Source organism: Rhopalosiphum maidis, chromosome 4 (genome assembly GCF_003676215.2).
Source record: "Rhopalosiphum maidis isolate BTI-1 chromosome 4, ASM367621v3, whole genome shotgun sequence".
NCBI lineage: Eukaryota > Metazoa > Arthropoda > Insecta > Hemiptera > Aphididae > Rhopalosiphum > Rhopalosiphum maidis.
Genome location: NC_040880.1, coordinates 38,770,721 through 38,792,493, shown reverse-complemented (window position 1 = coordinate 38,792,493; position 21,773 = coordinate 38,770,721). Strand labels below are relative to the sequence as shown.

General features: G+C 26.4%; 1 protein-coding gene across 6 annotated transcripts in view; it reads left to right on the top strand.

Moving 5' to 3' along the window:
* The window catches only part of LOC113561294, a 151,693-nt gene extending 130,633 nt beyond the window's left edge, over window positions 1–21,060 (top strand). For all 6 annotated transcript variants that reach the window (XM_026967633.1, XM_026967631.1, XM_026967630.1 and 3 more), the window contains 4 exons: window positions 8,668–8,769; window positions 15,341–15,449; window positions 17,082–17,366; window positions 20,843–21,060. In XM_026967633.1, coding sequence (XP_026823434.1) covers window positions 8,668–8,769; window positions 15,341–15,449; window positions 17,082–17,366; window positions 20,843–20,958 — 612 coding nt within the window. In that variant the 3' untranslated portion in view covers window positions 20,959–21,060. The remainder of the gene's footprint in view (window positions 1–8,667; window positions 8,770–15,340; window positions 15,450–17,081; window positions 17,367–20,842) is intronic.
* The last annotated feature ends 713 nt before the right edge of the window (window positions 21,061–21,773 follow it).

Sequence of the window (21,773 nt, the reverse complement as noted above, 5' to 3'; positions counted from 1 at the left end):
TTAAGCTCACTTTAAATAAAAAAAAATATCTCTCCCCGTTTGAACGAACATTTTAATGTATACAAATATATGAAAAGTTACTTAGTGGTGGCTGATATAGGGTTTTTATTAGGTACTTACCCAAAAATTATCTGTATTATTAACAAAACACGTTGCGTAGGTATAGAATGTTCATTCAACGGTTAAAACACATTTTCTTTATACAACACAACAGTGTTAAATCGTGTCTAAATTTTATAGTATACACCTTCACTATCTAATATAACCGTACATTTTATGACGACGTGCAATATTGTAGGCCATAATAATATTGCATGGTAATAACTTTGGTATTTAAAATACGCGAATTTATCTTTATTGTTCTCCTAACACGTACGATTTATCGATGACACGCCTGGAAAATTTCTAGCATGAACGTTTCGCTATGAATAAGTTATGGCATTCAGTGACGCAATTATCGGGAGTGTAGGATGTGCAATTTACAGGGGCCCCCGGTTTTGAGGGCCCCTAAATTTAAAAAAAATACATTTACGATATTCCTATATACAATAACCTATAATACAAACACATATTATAATATTTGTTTTAATATAATAAATAATCATGTCTTTACTCTTTTGAACTAGAGAATAATTCAAATTACGAACACCTATGTGAAAAAGCAATTAAGTGTATCGTAATACAGTGTAGGTACGAAATGCCGGTATAGTTAGAGTATACACTATAATTGAAAATTTGAAAATTCTTTTATTATTATACATAATAATTATGTTGGTGCGTGCACTGTGTAGTGTGTAAATCATCACTTGTGACAATATTATTTATATGTTTGACAATAATAAGACAAAAAACTATCTATCTATAGAATTTTTATATTACTATCTATTAATAATGAATTGGATACAAACAAAATCATTATTGTCATTTTTGCTGCCGTAAAAACAAGAAGAGTTAATTTTTATGTTTGATTTTATTAAAAAAAAATTTAACTGATTACCCAAAATTAATTATATTAATTAATAAATACTATGATATGTGAGAAAACAATATTTTTTAAAGACATAATAAGGTATGACTGTTTTTCATTTTTATTATTAGGTAAGGGCCCCAGTCTGGAAATTTTCACATAGGCCCCTTTTTATCAAGTTGCGTCACTGATGACATTTATAGCATGTTGTGTCAAGTTTCATAAACGCTAATAACATCCACAGCTATATGGTGAACAGTGGTTCAAACTTTATTTCTTGCACAATATTGTTGGTTCGAATATAATTTCAACCATGTTCGCAACGAACAATTCGAATGACTCTGCTGGTCTGCTGTACATCTAATATTGTAAAGTTATTATTTTTATTATTTCAAACGCGCATTTATTAGTTTTTGCTTAGAAAATATAAATAAATATTTTTTTCCTTCACTCGTTTTCGAACGTTGAATATAACATTTTAGAACTCGATCACACTAAGTATACTTATTAGACGGCTTTTCGCGATATATCCTCTCGTATCCGATCTTTCTATCTAACTTTTGAACATTTCATTTTAGTTTTTCCCGTATACGCTCCTGAACTTCATTGTATTCGCACTCATCTCATAAACTTGTTTTATAGGAGTTTTTTTTTTGTTTTTACGTATTTATACATATTTTCATAACATATCAAATCTTCTTGATTCGTTTTATTCATTTTACCAATAAAAAATTCCTCGACGAAACTACCTCATATACACGCATCTAACTATTTCAGAGCTTTGTAACGATGCTATCGTGTACCCTTTCCACGGAAATCAAAAAGGTGCATGCACATATTGTATTATTATATATATAGGTATACAAAACTCAGCATAATATATACCAGTATGAGGTACTAATAAAAATGTATTATGTCTCTGTTGAAATAAAATCGTGCCTTCGGTAATGACTATTCGGAACATTGAGTGATTTTCGCATACTTTATCTTCAAATAAACATTTCTACATCATTCGGCACTTTCGTGTGTCAATCGTTCGCAAAAAAAATATATAATATACACACACATATATATATATATATTATATGTTTGGGAAATTCGTATGAGCTAAAACTACAATAAAGTATTAAAATTATATTTTTATGACACGACATTTTAATACATAGGCAGGGATATAAAGGTTGTAGGAAATATATTCGTTGTTTTCATATAATAAAAAAAAATAATACATTTTTTATATTGTTATAGGCGTTTCAACAACGACAATATTTTTAAAAAAAAAACCAATATGAGTTAGAAAGTTACTACTATACTTTATTTAATGATTCGACAAAAAGAACTTTAAACTTAAACATCGTAAAATAGGAAAAAACAAAGGTTTTTTTTGTATGCTCTTTTAGTAATTCTCAGACTTTTTTGAGACACCCATGGACACCCGCTTTGAGTCAACCTAACTCTTAGGCAAACGACGGAATTTTCGGAACAAACGAGAACAAACGGACAACAATTGAAAGCCCGGGGTTTGATTGGTAAATTCAAAGGTGAGAGTTCCGGGGAAATATACCTCAATTTCTAATAAGTATAGCTATGTAACAACTATACAGTATAGATTTACAAAATAAGCATTCCTTGAACGGATGAACCTATACTTGTAAATTGTAATATTATAAATACATTAAATATTTATAATAACAGACCTCAGAAGTACAGAAATATATTTAATAAAAACATCTGTTCACTTTATTATATAATATAAAATCGTTACATTCCTAATAAATAATAATTCCGGAGCTTTCTTAAACGAATTTATTTAGTTTCATGCATAAATTGTAGTATTCATTTATTCGTTTAAACTTAAATAAGGAATTGAAATGAAAAATTTAAATTTTTAAAATATATATTATGTATAATAGATAAAAATAAATACAATGCGTAAAATGTGTAAAATGCAGCGTGTCAATCTAGTTTGATATATGAATAAAATAAAAAGACGACAGTAGAATGAATTGAACGTAAGTGTATTAGATTATTTTTTATTTTATTTGGTGTATAAATTTAAAATTATTGAATGTCCAGATAATGGGGCAAAATATGTTTTCAAACTAAATTATTCTTAGAAAATAACTATATCTGTCGATTTCACTCTTAAGCGACCAGCAGAATGTTACTAAAAATAAGAACACATAACTGACCCATACACTCACTAAATCTCTTATTTTCTTCATCTTCACTTCTATTGTTCGAGGATAGAATGAAAAAGTAAGTACTCGAGATACTCAAAGAATAGAAAACTCAGTCCGTGGTAGAAAACTAAGAGTTCTTGACGTATATTTGGTTAGAGCTTAAAATAAATTACGTTATCCCAAGGATCATGCAAGTGTAGAAAATGTTCTTATTTTTTTTCCTCTCTAGCGGTATAGTGTAAGTTTGGCCAAGTTTAATTTTAGGTAGTGTTTATAAAACGTCATTCTGAGCAAGGTATCAACAGGGAGGAAAATATAATTTAACGTTAATATATAAGTTCAAAGTCACAGTTGTTGGAGTGTGTAAAGCAAAAATTAAAAAAAAAATGAGAAAATAACTATTAAAAAAGTTTTATTTTTCATCAGCCTATTGCACTTTCTTTTAGTTTTTAATACTATATGTATATTGTATACTTGTTAATAATCAACAGAAGAATAAAAATAATATAATTATTACCCTTATCATATTTCGTTAAAATAATTGGTAAAATAATCAGATATTTGATTGTATCCAATTTTCATAAATTTAATATGATAGTTTAATTGTATCTAAATTAAAAATTGTTTACTATACTATAGTAATATTTTTATGCAGCATCATTATAGATAATATTAAATAGATATTCATAAAAAAAAGTATTAGTTTTAGAAACCCAGAGCAATTTGCATTGCGTATTTTATTATTTCACAACGGAATTTTAAAATATTTAAACTGATTCAAATTTTAAGATAATATTTAAACAATGATCCAATAATATATGTACCATTTTAGTACGTCATATTGTCTTAAAAGTCAATAACGACTATATAATTTGATTTAAAATTGTATAATAAATTATGCAATGTTTAAGAAATTGTTTATTAATATTAATATATATAGATTGAAAAAATATCTTTAGGAATGGAGACCGACACATCGTCTATGCTCAGAATCGTTTATTTTTCAAAGGTCCGCCAATTGCGTTCAAAACATTTAAGGTCGATAGACCAGTTACGTACAATATTTTTCATGGTTGATAGACCAATTGTAAGTAATAGTCGTTTGTTATTTTTAATTGGAAAAATTTTAAAAAAGTATTTATTATATTCAGTTAAATAATTAAATTGTTTGTTACTTTACTTAAATGAAATGAAAAAAAATAACAATGAACACTTATTATAAATATAATAAAAATAAATGGTGCATTTAAAAGTATCTATTCCCACCGTGTAATATTACCCCATATTATACCAAATATTAATGTTCAGTATAAAGAACCTATTAGGCCAATAAATATGTTTTTAGCTAGTGATCATAAAAAATTGAACTCGATTATAGATTTTACTCAAATCATACTTAATTATGTAGGTTATAATGACATTTTATAAAAGTTTTGATACTGTTATAAATATTTGATGCAAGTTTGCTATTAATATTTTAAATTCAAGATCATCAGTTTTGATGTAAGTTTTAAATTTTAAATTATTTTAACATATAAATGCACGTATCATGTATGATAAATTCAATGTTGATGAAATTCTAAAACATGTTTCTCATGCATGGAGGTAAAACTAAATGGTAAGCGAAATATTCGTTTACTGACCGTAAAATATAAGGAATGTAATTGGTATATTGACCGTAAAATATAAAGATCGCAGTACACTCCTAAAACAAAAATTTTATTTTAGATAAAACTATACAATAAAGAGACTTCTATAGTTTTTTTTTATTCGAACTTGTAGAAATAGTTTGTCCTCTATTTATAGAAATAATATAGTGCAATACTTCTATATTTGTATACTTTTCTTTTAGAATAAAAGAACAATTCACGGACTTATAAGTGTAATATTTATTTTGTGTTCCAGTTCGAAATGTTTTTTTTTTCCAAACAATCAAGCTGGAACTTAGACCAACACCAATTTATTTGATATTGATGTAATTCAACTTTAATTGTATAAAATTACTCCTGTCAAAACTGCTGAATTCTTTAGTTGTTTCCGAACGTATGTGTTCGTAAATAATTACAAAACACACTAAACGTAATAAACTAAAATGTACTAACTGTAATGACGTTAATTGTAGAAATCATTGATCAATAGTGGTAAGTATGAAAAGAGATGTTTAAAAATACCCAAAGAAAGTATTGCCACTAATCGTGTAGTTAAAAACTGCAGAAACTTTGAAATGAAACGCAAACAAAAAAAAATATAATAAATAACAGAGAAATACACGTTTGCTTCACTCAAAATCTAAAAAAAAAAGTCCATCGGATATATAGTGGCTAGTAGATTTGTATTTACGGTATCTTATATACACACCAACGGTGGCATCTGGGGGGGGGGCACGAGGGTGTGCAACTGCACCCAAGACAATTTTTCTAGGGGGACAAAAGTATCGTTTTGCACCTACAGACAACAGTCAAAAATATTATACTAATTTTAAAAAAAGAATACAGATTTACATATGGAATTTTTTTATTACTTTTGTAATAGCAGCAGTTAAATATTTGGTAGTGTGGCGAAACACCCCCCTCAGGTTTGCGAATCACCATAAACGTTTGCACCCACACGAGTTTCTACCAAATGGACACAATGATACAGACGGTACACAACAGGCCGTGAAATTAATAAACGTTATACGCTAAAGCGTATATTATAAAACGTACGATTAAAGTGTCTATTTATGGCGCCGTTAATATGGGGCGTACGACCTTAAACCCGTTGCCATCACCTGACGAACGGCATAATCGTCGCACGAAATCGGATGCGATCGAATCGACGGAAAACATCACACTCTGTCCTCTAACGACACTCGGCGGTGTTGCTGTTCGGCAAACTCCTATATAATATTACGAGTTCGTGCTTCGCCTATGGCCGTATAAGTTCTCAGCGTCCGTTTCGCGAGCGCGCCGACGTAGCATCTCGCGGTACGTGCGGGGAAAGACACCGAGACGTGCGCGACTGGTCGTCGGCGCTGTACCATTACGAATGGGCGGTGTGTATATAGGAGGAATGAAACAATAACAATGTGAGCAACAACAACAACAACAACAACAACAACAACAACGAACGACGACATCGACAAATACAACCGAATACCGATGGTGAGCGCAGACTTACTATCCGCCTTTGTAGAGCGTTTGCAGGCGGACGACGACGGTGGACGATTCCCGCGACCGTTCGAGTTCAGCCTCCCCCGACTACCATTGCCGCCGCCATTCTCTCTGCCCACCCCTCTCACTATTTGTCTAACTCTAAGATCTCTCCGTCTGTAATTCTCTGCGTCTGCACACTCCGCGGACCGAGTATAGCGAGTTCGTTGGTGCGAGCGTGTGTACGTTTATAAATTCCATCCCCGGGCATGTTGTGCAGTAACTGTTATTAAATTTGCATACCGTTCAAAAACACATATAGACGATCGGTGGGGGGGGGGGGTGAAGGGGTCGGGGAGAAAAAACAAATGTTGACCTAAAATTAAGATCGTGTTCGTTTTGGGTATAATATTGCGGTGGTGTAAACGGTTGCCAAAAACCGTATACACGAGTGGACTCCGAGGACTCGTCGACTACGGTTCTCGTGTATCTTTTATAACAATATTATCGCAACGCATAGTAATGCACGAGCACAGCAGCGTGCGCAATCGTCTGCAACTCCTCGTCGACGTATTCCGCTGATCGACAAATCCGTCCACTGCTTACTAACGTGTATAATATGATATTATGGTACGGAAGCTTAATTGTCTCTGTAGTCCATAATCGACAACGATTACAATCCAACTGTGATCTAAACAGCTACAAAAACCCATAATTTTATTTTATTTACAATTTACTTCTGTTACGAAAACAATAGGTGTTTATGGAAAAAAAATAAATAAATAAATAACAAGGTTTATAAATATTACATTTAAATAAAAAGACTACACGTCGTACAATTTTGTTTTTTTAAAAACATGTTTTGCTAAAAAAATATTGACCGATTTTCAATGGTTTCTGATATGACTAAAATAATACTTAAGCTTAGATTGTTTTTGAATACAGTATACACAAAACGATTATTTAGACAATCAACCTACATTATATTGAATACAGTACAGACCTATTATGTTATGTTATTATTATTTTTTTACTTCGCGAATATATTATACAACTTATTTTTATTCTAAAACTCTTTAATTTTTTTTTTTTTTATCACGTACATGATGTAAACTTGGTATCTATATTACTACAATATTTAATTTAATATAAAAATTTGTATCATAATATATTCAACTATATTGCTTACTAAAATGTATGGCTTATACTGTCTATATTTAATTTACAATACCTATTTGCAAGTAGAAACCGTTTAAAAAAATATGTCAATTGAAAAATATAAATATGCTGTTAGCTACAATTATTTTCGTTTCTACTGGACGATATAATTTAATTATATTATATTATAATTGTTTAATGTATAAAATAGTTATTTTCCATAATATATTATATTCGATAGAGATTGCATGGTTTTAATTAAAAAATCGTAAATAGACGATTTTAAGTCTTATTTAATGAATAATACTAAATCATCTTTCAAGTTCCGAAAATTCCAAGTCAAAATTCATAAAAAAAAAAAAGTGTTTTGTATTTTTTAATGCATTATATTACCTTGTAAGACCGAAAGTTAATAGTTTCTCTAATAGTAATAATATAAGAGTTATATCATAAAATATTATCGAGTATGTTATGCAAGTACCTTAAATTTTAAAAAGGCATTTTTGAATAAATCTTATATTTTTGTTGAAATAATAAGTGTTTACATCATGGAAATCCTTGTATTTATAATAAAACTGAATCAGTTTTATAGATAAAATTACACTAATATTTTGTTTAGTAGTTTCGTTAAATATACTAATAATAATAGTAATAATATTATTATTATTATAATACAAACAACATAAATGGTGAGCAAAAATTAAATAAAAAGTTTTTGCTATTGAAACAACAGAGTTTTTCAATCGCATACGTCAAACTAAAAAATAACAGTAATATATCAAATATATTCAATGACATGGTCGTGTTTTATGTTTTAAAAAAAATGTACAATATATGTCAATAAAATACAATAATAATACGAAATATAGTGAATAAAATATTCATGCTGTAATTCCGTTATATGGTTTATGTGTGACAAACATTAAACCTAACCACGCTGTCCGATATTTTACCTACGATAAGTAAATATTTTAGTTGTGATGAGTTTGTATATAATATGATATCACTACTAAGTACTAAATCGAATCGAGGGGTCATAATACCAACTGCCGAATACGAAATGTTTGAGCATCATTATTATAAAAGTACAGAAGTATAATAACTGCAAAGTGACATTAGTGCAAAATACTATTGTAAATACACATTATTGTATTTAATTAAAAATAATGAAAAATGATAAAATACATTACACATATATTATACGGTGTTTTCATTTGTTTGCTCACAGGTGTCTTGGGTCAGACGGATAGACTATACAATTTTAACAATAGGGACGAGAAGTTATAGCAGCGACAAAAGGTTTTACGTTGACCACACCAGACATTTAAAGGTAAGCCATTTATAATTGTAATTTTAGTTTAGCAAAGCTTACAATATATTATTCACGAAGTTAAATAAAAAATGATTATATAAAATATTATTCTCGAATTACTGGTAAGACAAAATACAATTATAAGATTTATTTCCTAAATGATATTATATACTATATAAATATATAATATTATATTATATTACAATATACGAAACTGTATACGGTGAAGTGAAAATGAACCTTTATAACTCAATGACTAAAACTAACACAATAATTCAGTATAAAATGTCGGAGCCACGCGTTGTTAATATCGTTAGGTATATTAGTGAATAAATTATTTCACATGCATAAATACACGTCCGTGACTTTACAGGTGCTTGGTTTTTTCCGTCATTTTGGAACAAACATCAGTATAAATTGTGAACAATTCTTCGGTACAATTAAAGATAAAGCACTTTTACAATCAACACCCCCGAACTGCAGTAAATATGTCAATACACGTAGAGAACTAAACGCGCCCACCCCACTTTGGCTCTTTGACAATAGAACTAAAGCCAAATGAGGGAGAAAAAAGGATTAAACGAATCAGTCTAAGTAATCAGTAAAAATAATGACAATAGCCCCATTAGAGACTTTAATAAAGTGCAAACTCTACCTTTTAGAAAAAAAAAAGAAAACTTTAACTTAATAGTCGAATAGTTTTGTATATCGTAAATTATAGGCATATCTATCATACTCAGTAATGACAACTAAATGATAATAATATTATTTTTTATAATGGAAAAAAAAATTCTAATATACATATTTAAAGTATAAAATAGTATTACAGTTACACGATTATTTAAAATACGATAGATTAAGATGTATACAAAATATATACAGCATAATGAATAATACATAATATACGCTATAAAATTCGTTCGGGTTGGTTTAACTATAAAAAGTTTTTTTTTTTTTATAACATATGAAAATGTTATTTATTAAATTTTATATATATATATATAAGTATTATATTGTTGATTCTTAATTGATTTTAGTAAATGTTATTTTTATTTCATGTAAAAAAATTATAATTTGAATTTAACTAAATGGTAATCGGTGCACAATATTTTTAGTTAACCTGTCTTTCAAATATTAGATGAGCAAAATAACATACATATTTGGTTGATATATCGATATATAAAATACCTTTTCACTTTTTATTATCATTTTCATTTTTTAATTGTTATAATTGTTTTATTTTTATACGTGATTCACTGTAGACTCATATATTTGATTATGTGGTTCGGTAATACAGCGCACCCGCAGGTAAAGTCCCCCGTTACCAGATCTAAATATTTATAGTATATTAGTTTATACAGACATCTTAATAATGGCACACAGTTTATGTATATCATAGAAATTTAATAGAACTTTCAAGTTAATAAACAATTTAAGGTGAAAATAGATCGCTTAGAGTCAATTTGTGGTGACCTTTGAATGGTGTCATTTCGAATTTCAATATAGTTTAAAACTTTCCTATTAAAAAAAAAAAAAACAACATATAACTATATAAAATACATGTAAGTAACATAACATATAAAAAATAAATCGTACCTATTAATACACTTTTATGTCTCTAATAATACATTTAGGTATTCACAACTTGTGTGTATATGTGTTTTAAGTTCAAATTTAGAAGAAATCGGATATTTGAACGAAAAATAATATTTTTAGTTAATATCCTAAAAATATAATGTTATTTAAAAAAAAAAACGTAAAGTGTTCTGCTGGTGTTAAGTGCACTTTGTAATTTAATCCATTACGGATGTATTAAATCTGAATACAATAATACGTTTTATATGAGATGAAAAACGATTCCGAACAGAGATGTATGGTTAAACTTTTTGTTTGCCATAAACCAAGCTTATCAAACAATTTTGACAAAGTTCGCATTTTCTAATTATTTTAAGAAATAGGTACTGAGCAATTTCTCCCTTTGACCAACTAAAGTACAAACTATATATAAATCAATTCGCTCTGAAATTAATGATAATAAAATTAAATGGATTATTCAGTATACTTAAAATGTAGTATGTGGTGTATGTTTTAAGAGACAACATCTGCGGAAATAATTTATTTTTGTATGAAAATTTTAATTTTAAACCTAGAACATAAGACAATAAATTTAAAATATAAATAAATCGATTATTAGATTCATTAATTTTTAAAATAACTGTAAATCTTTCAATATAGACTAGTTAATATATTTTGAGTTAAGCAATTTTTTTTTTAGATTCAAAACGGAACTATGATATTTGTTTTATTTAATTTTATTATTATGTTTTAATTGTTCGAAAACGCTTTTATTAATAAAAAAATTATTATGATCATTAACTTTGCTGGAGGTTTCAGGTAAAAATATAATTAGTACTTTTAGGAAATAAAAGTTGAAAATATTGAGCACTTTTTAAAATGATTGGGAAAAAAACAAAAAAAAAAAAAATTCATGAACATTTGTTAAAATAATATTTCGGTAACTTTGGTTACCAACAAGTTAGCCCGTCATCGCTCAATCAGTTTTCAGCGTATAAAATGATTTATCATTGAATTAAACTTTATAACTTTCATTATAGTCCCTAATCAATGACGAAATACGCTCGGAACTTTATAGCGGTTACTTACTTACATCGCTTTTTATATGTAATATCTAATTGATATTAACAGTAATTAATATTTTAAACATACAATTTAAAGACTTAAAATAAAATTAAAAGCAACTCACTTTTGGTTAATGCTATATTCAAGTAAAAAAAAAAAAAAATAAACTATATTTTAGCTTGACATCTGAGAAAAACAAACTACTCCCGTATCGATATAATTTAAAATCAATTAATTGTATCTAAAACTATTCTTAAGCAATAGTTATAAATTGAATAACTGTTATTGACTACTTGCTAATTACTGTTCTGCATTAGAATAGTCAATAGTTGTTACATAAATTAATTTGTTTCATTAAAAAATTTTCATCGGAATTTAAATAAAAGTAAAATAAAAGTAAACGTTAATGTTAATTTCATGGTAAACCTCATTGTTGCGGTTTTATTACTTTAATACTACAATACACTATACTCAATTTATCATAATTTTTAAATTTAATTTAATTGGCTCGAATAAATTATAGGCTAAATAATAAGGGTGATCGAGTGACTGTTTCAAAACTTTAAAAATATATTAACCTGTTGAAAAACTGCAGTTAATGATTGGACAAAATCCAGACTTTAATACTTTTATATTATAATGTTAGTATAGTGGAAAACTATTAAAAAAAATGAGCAAAAAACAAAAAAGTCTAATATCAATATACCATTAACGTTAAGATCAATAATAAGCAATAAACGTATGATGTCCAACGTAAAATAACGTTAATAAAATAAAGTTTATGTTTTTTATGCTATACCTATGACATTTATCGTCAATGAAAATTTCAGTTTTTGTACATTTCTTTTAAGGTTATAGATATAAACAGTTTAAAGTTTGCCATCTTATGTTAACAATTTTCAAAATCATTGTATTGTATATTTTTTATATAAATATTAAATGTTTTATTAAGTACCTACTTTATTTATGTAATTAAACTAATTATCATATTTATGTTCAATCTCATAGAAGCTTACAATTTTATTTATTTTTTTTAACATTAAGCTTAAAACGAAAAATTAAAATCACGTTTAAAAATATAATAAAGTTATACGGAAAATTCAAATAACGCTTGAAAGTGCAACATCATTGATCGTTAAAATCGTATACTTAACGTTTAAATACCGAAGAACATAAAAATATTATGATAATTTTTTTATTTAACACTGCGCAGAACTACCATCGACAAATTATTGTTCTTAATTTATTTAATTTTTACAGTATTCATAAACGCTTTAGTATTATTAGGAAATTAATAAAATACATATTATTAAATTATTTTAGTATTGATTTCTATGCAGATTTATTAAATATGACATGACAAATTTAATTCAAAATAATTTAAAATAATATAAGAATATAAGAAACAATACCGAATATAATTAATAGTTATTATTTAGATAAACGCGTCAGCTATATAATAAAATGCCAACGTTTTAAATTAATAATAACAATTTATTATAACTATATTTCTTATTAAACGTATTTGGTATTTTTTTTAAACGGCGTTTTGTGTATGTAAAATAGGTTTATTGTTGAATTTTTTCCCCCATTATAATTAATTAATATTCAAGATTATAATCTGTATTTTTATAGTCCTCTATTCAAAAAAATTCTAAATAGCCAATTTATTTTTAGTTATTTAATTTATAATATGCACACACAATATATATTAATATTTTAAGACTGAATTTATAATTTTTGCTTGTTAAAAGTACTAACTATAAAATACATTTTAAACAATTAAAATCATGAAAATCATATTATATTGAGTATATAAACTGTAAAGTCAATTTATAACATAATATATTGTTTCAGTAGATTATTGTACATAATTTTATTTTCAATTAAAAAACTAAAATTAATTATTATTATTATTAATCATTATTATACGTAAATTTATTCATATTTTCCGATTTTCATATGGTTGACGTAATACAATAATAAATTCAGCTGAAATTGTTTGAATGAATGTTGTTTGCTATTGGAATACATCGTATATATAAGATAATAAATTATAATATTATACCCCTTTATATACGTCCATTATAATAAATATATTTTTTAGTATTAAAACAATATATTACTTTTACTTTTATTTTCTATACAGGGTGGCAAAAAGGTGGTTTGTATATAGTATTCGTTTTAAGTCCATCTTCCAAAACATAGTACTTGATTATTTATTTTTAATCGTTTGCAACAATCGATCTTATAAAATTAATCAATTAGTGATCAAAACAAATAAAATATATCGAGACAAAGTTTAATGTTCTCGATCACTTCTTATACATTTCATATACATGAATATTTTAATAGTTTAATAGCTTAGCATATCGTGTTTAATTACAGTACTATACGTCTATACATTAAAAAGAGAAATTAAAAATCATTAATTTATATCATATAATTATTACAATTATATATAATATTGTGTCAACGTTTGATATTGTCTGTATTAACAATTGTCATGTCACAACACTGTGAATTAATTTTTGGATTACATCTAATGTTGGGTTGTGCTATGGATTTTAAATGTATATTTAATTATAACATTTTACAATAATATTATAGTGAATTTCATTGTATTTCAATCGTAATAATATGATTATTTTAATGTCAATAATAGCGAATCTAAGATGAGTTAAAGGCATTTTCATATTATATAATTATAAATGACTACGTGTATCATGACTTACGTTGTAAATATAATTTATATTTGTATAATTAGAAGTATTTATATTTTGCATTTCGATGTTCATTTTATTCTTGTATAGTATTGTAAGAAATATATTCAATATATTTAAAAGCGTAATTATTAATGGTTTTATAAGATGATTATAAAATTAATACGCTTATTCAATTCTATAACATAAAACAAAAAATTGGAATGAACATTTTTTGGACAATAACTAGACAATACATATCGAAACTTAAAAAATTAAAATGTAAATGCCCATAACAATATTTTATAATATACTTTTACTGCTTTAAAATATGTTTCCGGAGGAATACAAACAATATTTTAAAATCAATTGGTTCATCAACCTCTAAAACCCCCCAAAAAAACGTTTTGCAATAAAAATATTATTTTATTTAAATTTATAGTAAGTTATTCATTTTATATTTTTGACAAAAATTAATTTAATTTATTTCGAACACGAACATTAAACATAAATAATAATTATAATAATATTATTAGTCTATAGTTTATATCTACAATTTTAAAACTAGCATCTATTTTTTAATAACAAAATAATTTTTTTAATTATTGCATTTTACATCTAAATATAACTTATATTTCAATATTTGAGTATATAAGTGAAAAATTGATATAATTATTGCTACGAGAATTAAAACTAAGTAATAAAATATTAAATCGCACCTATATCCTCGTAATATTAATTATTGTATTAATCGTCGTAAGCCGGTAGTAATCGGTATCATATAATGAATACTAATATTTCATTATTTATGACTGAAATATGCTAAATTTTCTTCTACCTCTCAGTATTGAATTTTGTAACGTCTTATAACTCATCGAAACTAATTACGAAATGTTCATCCCATTAATATTAATGCAATGTTAAGTCAATATATGCTTGTGTTATGAATATTTAATTATTTGAATAAAAAATATTTTGAGCAATTGTCGCGGAACAATCCATATAATATATTATATTATACGCTAGTTGTTTTCAACTTGGACTATCGTATTTGTTGTTAACACTACGCTAACGCATCCAAACTTTCAAAATATATATTATTTGTTAATCATTAGTAATTTAAATATATGTGAATCTAAAAGAGCTCAGTATTTAAGTTTTTTTTTATTAAAAAATTGTGTTATATCTTTTTAAATATTTTGTATAAATACGTTTATAGATAAACATGATTTGTTTCAATTTTTCAGACATGGAATCTAGAAATAACACCAGTGGAAGCATCAGATGCGGGTTTATACGAATGTCGTATAGCCACACATCCAACAACCAGCAATTTTGTACATTTAAAAGTCACAGGTTAGTAAATTATAATTATAATTTTTGTGTATAAGCAGCAAGTTACTGACGAGGGATATTTGATGTTTTTAAAATAATTTATCGTATAACGGTATATTTGATATAAAATAGCTTTTATAATTATAAAATTAAAATCAAAAATTATTCAAAACATTTAATTGAAATAAAAACATTGTTATATTTAGAAGTCAGTCATTTTGAGCAATCCTGGCCTAATTTTACCGATTGTTTTTATGTCTGAGCCATCTATTTCATATATTTAAAATGACTACTACAAAAAAACTTGGACGACTTTTCGTGAGTTTTTCGTTGACGTTGATGGATAATATGAAATTCTCGGAAGATCGTGCGAAAAGCTGACACGCCTTCAAATTTTAAGACGAGAGCAAAATATACATACAATGTTATTTATTGTATCATTTTATATACCTAGTATTATGGTTGTTCACTCCACATTTTACTTAAATACACATAAACTGCACATATTGATCCAAATGTCGTGATATTTGATAATGCATAAATTGATTCATAGTTTAATTTAGAACTATATTGTGCACTGTTACGAATAAAACTATTCAAGCGTTCTCTCATTCAGTTTTTACGATAAAATTCCTGTTCATAATCCATTATTTTATGTTCAAACATTTTGTGAGTTGACGTTACTTTAGCTGTAAATATCAATTTCTAAGTAGATGATAAGTTCGAAAATAACACGAGTATCGAGTTCAAAAACAAATATATAAAACTTACACGCAGTTAGTGTCTTAGTTCATAGGTTAGGTATTAACACATTATGTATATTTATTTATATATACATAAACTAATGGTTCATCGAAAACGAAAGTAAAAATTATTTAAACAAAAAATATAAAAATGTTAAAAATAGAATGAAAATAATACGACATGCACATTTATTTTGTAATTAACAATTTGATTGTACCAGAATCGAGAAATTTTGAATTAAAAACTATCCGAATAATCATAATATATTAACTTAAATAATTATATAAATATAATACGTACTTTAAATACTACATGTATTTTACATTGTATATTATGGTTCAAATATATGTTGTGTGTTATATGATTCTCAACATATTTCGAGATTATTTATTTATTTATAGCCAGAAACTCTTATAAAAACTCGATAAAAAGTATATGATACTCAGCCTGGGTTCTTAAGACTACTGAGTACATACATGATATTCAAGTCGTTCGTAGTCACATCAGTGTAGGACAGTCAACTCTTTAAGGACTATAAGCCTCACTACACAAAGTTTAATTGCTCGGAAACTTCTGGTTTGAATTAAGATTTAGATACGTCAAATTTTTCAAAAAATCATCAATTTAGTAATTTACAATTAAAAAGGGTGGTATAAGTTTGAAAAATCAAATTCTTTGTGGTAAACAAAATTTAAGTACCCATTTAAGAATATGATTTTTAGTTTGAATACATATATATATGCGTTATTAACAGATAAAAAAAGTGAATAAGCTCGGTAAAACACTCTGCATTTTAAGAGCACCGGGTTGTTTTTTTAACATCTACAGTCCCCCCCCCCAAAAAAAAATGGCATTTTACGCTACAAAACCGTTTTTAATTTTTTTTTTTTTTTAATGACGTCCTGTTAGAGGCCAGAGCGGAAATCCTCGGCTCACCGGACCTGTATATTATGAGCGGCAGCAGCTTAAGACTGGTGTGCCGGCTACAAGGTTCAACGCAAGCCCCACTGTTCGTGTTCTGGTACCATTCCGATAGGATGATCAATTTTGACACGGATCGGGGCCTGGTCGTGCACATCAATAGCACGGAAAGCGACCTGATTATGCCGTACACAAATACGTCGGACAGCGGCAATTACACATGTCAACCACAAAACATATCGCCGGCCACGATTCACGTGCACGTGCTTCAATGTTAGTATATATAATAATATTATAAAATACTATGTAAACGAAATAATAACAACTATAGCGCGTGTGAAGCCCGCGTGTTGGGCGTGGACATCAGCGGGTGTGTATTTTATGTGAATATGGGTGGATATACCCTCTCACTTTTGCAAGTTGAGTTTTGGGTTTTATTTTTTTATATACGAAAAATCGATATAAATTAGACTATAATTAAAAATTAATATCACTGATAAAAACAAAAAAAAAAAAAATCTCAAAAAAATTTGTGTATGGCCTGGAGAGGAGCTGCAACACTCCGTATCAAGTGTTATTAAAAAGTTGTAAGCAACCCCTCCCTCCTCCCCATCGTGGGTCGGTTGAGGTTCAAATACGCTACTGCAGAGAATTACAACGATATACATATATACAACGATAACTTTGTGTGTATTATGCTTAACGGGCATTCGTATTAACGTCTACAGACATTTTTTGTAAATTCCCCGACGAAATACCATACTTATAAAACGATATACAAATAATGATCATACTTTGGATATCATTTATTATTTTTAATTCGTTGTATTTGATGCGCCAGTATTTGATAGTGTAATAATTGCAATGTATGACAAATATTTAATTCTATGAAAAAATAGCAATACTAAATACAGCGATTAAGTTTACTAAAATATATACCATTAAAATTAATTTTTCAGCTTCGCCGTTTTTTTATTTCTAGGAACCTAGTAATTGTTTTCCCTACAATTTATTTTTAGTTTTCACATTTAATTTTGAATTTTTTCGAATAAATGTTTAATCATAAAAACTACAAGTTAATTTAGTAAACGTCATAACAAATACAACATTAAATTAAAAAGAAATTTTAACGAAACGTTGCTTGTAAAATACACAAATACTACTTTTACTTTAGCTACTAATGTTTTAATCACTATTAGACAATATATTTATTAGGTTTATTGACTTTTCTTAATTTTCAATAGTAATTTATACTTAAATGTCAGTTATCGAAATAAATCTTAAATACATTTTTGTATTTCCATGATGTTATTAAGCTTAGATCATCTAAGTTATTATTTTATTAAGATTGTTGTATTATCGCCTTATTTGTGTTCTCTGTTATGAATCAACAATTTAGCCATAGCTAGCTTATTTTTTCGATACAAAGTGATCACAAAAAGTTAAAAATAATTAAATTTCTTTGGAACTAAGCAAAAAGCACATTGTATTTGGTATTTATTTTTTTCAATAAATAATAATATATACAACTGTTTGTATTATTTATCTTAGAATATATTGGTTTATTTTCGTATTTCCGTTTTTTACATTCAGTACATGTTTTAGCGTAATGAAAAAGACTAAACAAATAAATAAATATACATATATAACTATTCAGATATTTTTAGTAAGAATTTTTTGGCGCGGAAATATTCAGTTGATCCACCGGATCAGCTGCGTTCAATTTTCAGCTCGACCGAATAGCGATAACTAGCAACTCAGATTACACGGTTTATCTATTACTATTTTTCAAAATCCTCGCCAAGTAATCTCGTTGTGCAATTTAATTTAAGTAGAAATAATGATGTCTGAATTTAAGCATCTATCACGTAATTTGTTTTTTAAGACACCTTATTTCTAGAGAAAAACAAATTGTAGGCATGCATGTAGAAACTTAATAATGGAATAAGCATAATAATATTTTTTACTGAATACACCTAATAGATTTATTCAAAATAATGATTTATACAACAATTTAATGTCTTAAGAGTTATGTGTATTATGAATTATATATAATATATTTTAACTAAAAATACTTTTAGTTATTTCTGTTCATAACGCGACTCAAATTTTGCCTCTAAATAAATTATTTCTTGATATGTATCGAATAATAATTAAATAAAAAATATAGTAAAAATGTATTTAATTAAACTATAAAAAGCAAATATAATGAATTTAATAACAAAATAAAACTAAATCAATTAAAAATTGCGCTGATTTTACCCGTATCCGTGAAATGATATTAATTTTCAATTAGTTTTTTTTTTTTTAATATATAATATGACTAGCAAAAAGTAAACAATAACCTAAATGGATAGCAAGTCGAATAATGTCGAAAACTACTGGTTTATTAAATAGATATTACTGTGCATTTTGGAAATACAAATATTTATTCCTGTATTTATTATATTTAAGTTATCTCATTTTAAAACTGTATTTTATTTGTATTCGAATTTAATTTCAAGCTGTTTACACGTTTTTTTTGAATTTGAATTTATAATATTAATTTACCATCTGTATAATTTCATTATAAAATAAATATGTAATATGAAACAGTAAGACGTACCTACACTATTTGTCTAATACAATTTAATTTATACGCGAATACTGTATTTCATAATAAACCACGGCAGATTGGTATTAGTTTGATTTTGGGCAATTTTGATGTTATTAAATGTATACGAATCTGGTCATTAAACGGCTATTATATCAACATTTATGTGAATCAGGCATCACTAACGTGTATCAAACAATTAAAATAATTTTAATAATGCGTAGTAATGTGTAAATTAATAATGAAATAGTTGGTATAGTTTTTATCGAGTAGTTCACTTTGTGTGCTATACTAAATTAATGTCAAAATGTTGTCACACTCAATACAAACTGTATGGAGAGGTATACCTAATATCAAAACATTAAACTTTATAATTATAACATACAGTCTGATAATTTATTCAAACACTGTATTTGCATACACAATTATTACGCTGTAATCAATTAATTGTATTAAGTGAAGTGTTATGCGACATATAAAACTTAAGTGTAACAAATAATACAAAAATCTGCGTATACGAAATTTAAAGCTTATATTATGAAAAACAATTATACTCAGAACTTCAAGAAAATATATCAGTCACTCTCGCATTGATTTTATTGATATATTTTTCAAAATGTTAGGTACATATCATTATTTCTTGGTATAGAAAAACCATTCTTTGAAATAGTACTTAGGTTAATTATTTTTCCAATATTTAAAATCGTTATAATTGTAAAATTTCATAGAGATAAAGACTAAAGATTTGTCGTTGAAACATATTTTATGTAAAATAATGTATTACGTATAAAATCTATAGCAAATTACAAGGTCGTAAAAATAATGAATTTTATTCGTTCGCTAATGAAATTTTACTGTCGTTTGCTGGCAGAAAAACAATAATTATATGCTAAGCGAGAAAAAAAACGTTAGTTTATAACATAATGGAGCGATTTAGTGACCAAATTGCATGTTGGGCTAAAATTAAGTTTAAACGAATTAAGAGAGGTGTCGAACAGTATATTATAATATATGACGTTTATACGTAAATGCTGTTTGACGCTCTTATTCGGTATTATAATATATAATAACAAAATGCAATATTTTCGAATTTTAATGTGTATAATATTATATTTTAATGTTATACACTTTTCCATTTTGTTTTATGTTTTCTTAGCTGAAGTACCGGCGGCCATGCAACACGGGGTCCGTAGCTCGACTTCGGGGTCATTCGCCATCTCCAACTGTGCTATGTTTACAATAATCTATATGCTTTTGCAAATGTTAAGCTAAAATGGACTGGAATTTAGTAGGGTCTTAACTACTATTATATACGATATATTATATATTATAATTTTCCATCATATTAATAATAATTATATATCTTGTCTTCAATGTAAATAATACAATGGTTACGATTTATTATATTATAATGACTTCGCTATCATAATATATACTAATCGATGTGTAAGAATATACAAATATAGAAAAAAAAAAGGAAATAATTATTATTATCAGTTTTTTTTTTGTGTAAGTTTAATAACATTATATTTTGTCAAGGCCAGTGTGAATTTTAGCTTTTAAGTTTTGTTGAACTTATTTTTTTCGTGTTGTTGAATGTAAAGAAATGTAAAAAATATTTATGTTTATAGAAGTTTTGTGAACGACTATTCGTTTCGATAAATTCCGAAGAAATTTTTACTAAATATTAATAAAGCAAAGAAAAAATAATTTTTCTTTTTATTAACCAATATGTGTAATATATTATTTAATACTGTTTATATGTCACTTATGCGTTTGGTACGTAATCATATCACATTTTTATTTAAATATTGTCACACGAATAACAGCCAATAACTATGGTGAGTTACTTGAAAAAATGAAACAACAATTTTAAATATTTATTCAACTATTTTTAAATTTAAAAACACTTTAAATTTATATTTCAATTTATGAAATTCTATAAATAAAAAATATATTTTTATTTATTGACCGTACTCCATAATATTTTAAATTAAAAATATTAATTAATATATCATAATATAAAAAAATTAAAATATTTTTAGAATTTCAAATAAGCAGTATTAATGATCAGACAATATTATATT